Source organism: Hordeum vulgare, chromosome 6H (assembly GCF_904849725.1).
Source record: "Hordeum vulgare subsp. vulgare chromosome 6H, MorexV3_pseudomolecules_assembly, whole genome shotgun sequence".
NCBI classification, from domain to species: Eukaryota; Viridiplantae; Streptophyta; class Magnoliopsida; order Poales; family Poaceae; genus Hordeum; species Hordeum vulgare.
This window is the reverse complement of record NC_058523.1, coordinates 543087883-543092665: the sequence shown is the minus strand read 5'-3', so window position 1 is coordinate 543092665 and position 4783 is coordinate 543087883. Positions and strand designations below refer to the sequence as shown.

The window sequence follows — 4783 nt, the reverse complement described above, 5'->3', positions numbered from 1 at the left end:
ACCATCACCGGCCATTCACTTTCACTGTGCCGGAACCGCTTTACTGATAGCAACATGTCATAGCAACAGGCTGAACCGGTGGGCTGCTGCACGGCAGGTCGGCATTGCCGAATTCCGGCCGAACTGAACTGCCACATGCACGAAACTTACGAATCAGTGCGGTTCACACAGAAACAACCACCGAATGTTCCGATTCATTGGTGCACAGACCGTTCGAATATAAGTACTCCTTTGACATGACCAATAGCAGCAAGATACTGGTGCTGGTTTGGAATGCAAGAAATTGACCTGAATTTTGACATTTATATTCAGCAACTCCAACCGAACTATACGGACGGTGATTTCTTTTTTCTTGTTTGGATTGATCCGGCGGACACTAACGTCCGCTTTCGGGTTTGGATCGTTACATACGCCCAACGCTAACCCGACTTATTTTAACGGCCGTTTAAAAAAAATAACATACATTTTCGAAAATAAAAACATATATAAATTAAACATTAAAGTCGGTCATAAAGACTGACGAGAGTCCACGCGTCTTCATTACATTATATTAAACTTTTAAAAAACTAAACTACGCTATCCTAGGTGTCCTCGTCATCGGCGTCGTGGCCGGTGAGGTCGGGCTGTGCAAGCGTGGGCAGTGCTGATGTCGATGATGGCGCAGCACGGGCACTCGTCCACCAAGCGCAGCGCCCTTCTATGCTGGAGGTAGGGCACCTCATCCGTGCGCAGCGCGCGGGGATAGTTGACGTGGGGCTGTGCCGGTGGGGGCTGTGCTGGTGACAACGGTGGCGCAACACAGACATGGATAAATTTATAACTATATACTACTCCCTCCGTAAAGAAATATAAGAGTGTTTAGATCACTACTTTAGTGATCTAAATGCTCTTATATTTGTTTACGGAGGGAGTAAAAACAACTATAAATATATAGATCTGTATACAATTCGATATTACAATCTTAAGAATACCTTGTATTTAAAAACGGGGCGAGTAATTCAAAAGAAATGCTGGATCTGTCCCGTTAGCACGGGACTGATTTACGCGCCTGCGTGCATGTGACCAGGGTCCGTGCTGCAGCGCACGGCTGTAATTAAGCCCCAGTGTCCGTCAAAAACTAATTAAGACCCAGTAATTAAATTTGCAAAGGATTAATTTAGCCGTTAACCGACGAAGATAAAGAGGGCCAGCTTGTCGATCACAGTAAAACAAAAACAAAGAGCGTACACGGGAAGGCAAAGCGGATGAGAAACGGACAGGCATTGAAAGAGACGGCCACCTTTCGACCGTCCGGTCGACGAGAACCAGACGGACAGCCAGACGCATGCAGGGCCGTAGCAACAGCGATCGGATCAGGGCATCCTATCATCGCGGCCGAACCACGATGCGCTCGTGTCGCGCGTACACGGGATGGTCCAAAGCGATGGCATCGTCGGCTCCACTCGGTTAGGAATCGGGTCGGCATTGCCGAATTTCAGTCCAACTGAACTGGCACATGCGCGGTGTGCTCCTGATAATAGTAGTCCTACTGCATCACACTTTTTCTGAAGAGAAACATGCGAATCAAGTCAGGTCCGGTTCACATGGAAACAACCTTATGTTCCGATTCATCATTGGTGCACAAACCAGTCGATTTCTGTATGAATGAGAGATGCTGGTCAGCACCGGTTTGTATTGCAAGAACTTGACCAGAATTTTGACACTGAAATTATAGCGGGAAACGCTTTACATCGGTATACTGATAGAAGGATTTTCTCAGATACCTGCAGGGCCGTTGATCTACCACTCCCATCAAACGGCATGCACTTCCCCTATATATCTCAGCCGCATCTCTCCATCGCCGATCATTAAGACCTACTCCCTCCGTTTCAAAATATAAGATATTTTAGAGATTTCATTAAAAGACTACATACAGAACAAAACAAGTGAATCTACATTCTAAAATATGTCTATTTTGCATCCGTATGTAGTTTATAGTACAATCTCTAAAAGGTCTTATATTTAGGAACGGAGGGAGTAATATTCACCCGTTGACTGCTCCTCGTGGGCGTCGATTTCTCCACCGGCAACTCCCCACACGCCGATCCAATCTCGTTAAGCGAAACTCGGCGAGGATGGTGTTGCCTCATACACATCCTCTGGCGGTATGGAGAAAGAGCTTTGCAGGTAGCAGCCGGAGCGACGAACCTCGCGTCGGAGGATGTCGAACTTGCAAGGTCTTCATTCCCCTGCTCCGCCACCACTCTCCATCTCCTCGACTCGCTCCCCAGCCGACGAGCCCATCTAGTTCCCGCCGTCGTGCGTGCTCACGCCGTCGTGCTAACCACATCATTTTTGAACTAGCACCGAAGCGTCAAATGATAAGAAACAAAGCTTTACTAATTTATGTATGAAGGAATTATATTTGACACATCCATCCCAAGGTAGCGGATGCTAAACAATGAAGCTTTATTAATTTTGTATGAAGCTCTAATAACGTGGGATGTGTTTCCACCATTGTAAAGAAGGTTCATTAACACTGAAAAATGTCTCTATTATAAAACATAACTTGTATCCATTGATCCAAGAAAAATATGTTTGCATCAATGAGCACCAGTGCTTCCGTGGCATGTGACCAATGCCGTGTAAGTCTATGTAGATTATTTTCCTCTAATGAGAAAAATACTTCCATTCCATACTTTGTTGCTAGAATAGAAACAATCAGACAGTATTTTGAATATTTATGAAAGCATCATTTATGAGATTTATTCCTAGAATTTAGTTGATTTGTTTCCTAGAAAACACATGTTCGGTTCTCACAAATAATGCTTTCATCGCATGGCTGCATGCATCTGGTAAGTCCGCGTGATTTAAGAAAGCACCCCAAATAAGAAAGCAACATAAGGGAGGTGGAAACAGATGGAGATGAAGCTCGTAACCCAAGCGAGGATTGCGGGAGCATTTACCACCCACCTAAACTAGGAGATCGGAGGTACCTAATGCTTTTGATCCGACGCTCAAAGATAGCATGTAAATTATCTATAGTCCGATGTCTAGTGGTGCCTAATTACGCCCTGTAATGTAAACTGAGACAGGGAGTATTCAAAGCAAGCTGGCCTTGAATCCATGACAGATTCCGGTGTGCTCCCAGGGCCCACAGCTCAGGCGCCCACTGCATCACGCCTGTAATCCGAGTTTTAACTAACTCGGCCAGACCCTGACGCCAGGTTCTTAACGCCCGCGAAGTTACCAAACTGCCCCTCCTCTCTCCCTTCGCGGCCTATAAATTGCGAACAACCGGCGCACATCTCAGTTTACCAAAACCGGCGGCGAACAACCGGAGCTCAACTGACATACCAAACCCGCCGCCCCTCCACCTTCCACACCTATCCCTCATCATGTCGACGGCGGCAGCATCTCGGCCCAGCGGCCCCGTCCTTTTGAGTCCCATTCCCAACTACCAACGCGCATCTCTCCCCCGTGTCAAGCTCTCCGCCGGCGGCTCGACGGTCAAGTCCGTCAGCGTCTCGTCTCCCCCCTCCTCGCCCACCGCTGCCCCCAAGATCCGTCGTTCCTCCTGCATGTGCTCCCCGACGAACCACCCGGGCTCCTTCCGCTGCAGCCTCCACAAGGAGCGCAAGCAGGAGGCCCCGGCCGCCGGCAGCTGCAGCAAGCCATCCTCCCCGCCTTCGCCGCCGTCGAGGCGCACGGCCAGCCCGTTCGCGCAGCTCGTCTCCGGAGGCAGCGGCTGCTCTATGCGCCCGGACAGCGGGCTGGCGCGGCGCGTCCCCATGGGGAGCGGGTACTGGGCGCGCAGGGCGCTGGCGCCGTCCCCCGCAGTGCAGCAGCTGCAGCACCGGAAGCGCGTGGACCTGCAACGCGCCGGGCAAAAGCCCAGGCCCAGCCGGCTCTCGGCAGCCTCCCGCATGGCCGGCCGCAGCAGCCAGTAAAGAACAACACCGTCGACATGCCGCTATAGGCTATAGCACATACTGAACATACTGTGTGTACATAGGAAAGAAATTCCCCGAATAATTCCGGTCGCTGTATAGAAGGAAGATCGGTGGAGATCAGGCCGGAAGGTTGGAGTTTTAATACCCAATTCGATCCCGGACTAGTCTATTAGCTAACCTGAAGCCTGTAGATACTGTACATAGAGTGAGCGTCTTCTTCCTCTCCGCTCTGCTGCATATAGAGTCCGAGTGAGTTCGTCGTCTCTGCTCCACTTGTACATACAGTGAGCACTCGTCCCCTTGGTTTTGGATATACATCAATACAATACACGAGTGACAAATTGCAGACAAATACATGCATCCGGTCTGTTCCGTGACGGGAGGCTTATCCATCCATGGATCGTGGATGATTTGCCGCAACCATTTTCTGCTTCTATTTCTGTTTATGTTTCTGGAGTGTGGATGCGTCTCGCCCCTGTTTCGGTTTTGGATAAGCTCAGGAAAGGATCACGCGGCCGGCACCGGCTCGTGCCACCAGCCGGCCGGATCAAGCCAGCAAGTTGCAGCACGGCAGAAATCCTCCGAATCCGATTAGATCTCTGTGGAATTTGAGTAAAAGGCGCTGGCGGTCTTAGAACTTGTGTCGCGGGTGCACTTAAGTTCCACTACTTGCAAAACGAAAAAACCTATTACAGAACTTGCGTTTCGGGCTTATCTAGGTCACAACCGTCAGTTGGACCGGTCTTCTGCCCGATTTTCTTCGTTCGCGGTGAGGTGATCTTTGCACAGAAGACCCTGGTGATTAACGATGAGGGACGTATTGCACATTTTACATCTGATAAAATCTTTTT

The 4783-nt window shown here is 49.5% G+C and overlaps 1 protein-coding gene across 1 annotated transcript; it reads left to right on the top strand.

The window, feature by feature from the left end:
- The first annotated feature begins 3271 nt into the window (after positions 1-3271).
- On the top strand, positions 3272-4284 carry LOC123402813. The gene has a single exon (XM_045096772.1). It carries the CDS (start codon positions 3378-3380, stop codon positions 3927-3929), a length of 552 nt encoding a protein of 183 aa, XP_044952707.1. The 5' UTR covers positions 3272-3377; the 3' UTR covers positions 3930-4284.
- Positions 4285-4783: the final 499 nt, after the last annotated feature.

Excerpts from the sequence above, each read along its gene's own strand:
- LOC123402813 (XM_045096772.1), top strand. The coding sequence starts at position 3,378 with ATGTCGACGGCGGCAGCATCTCGGCCCAGCGGCCCCGTCCTTTTGAGT.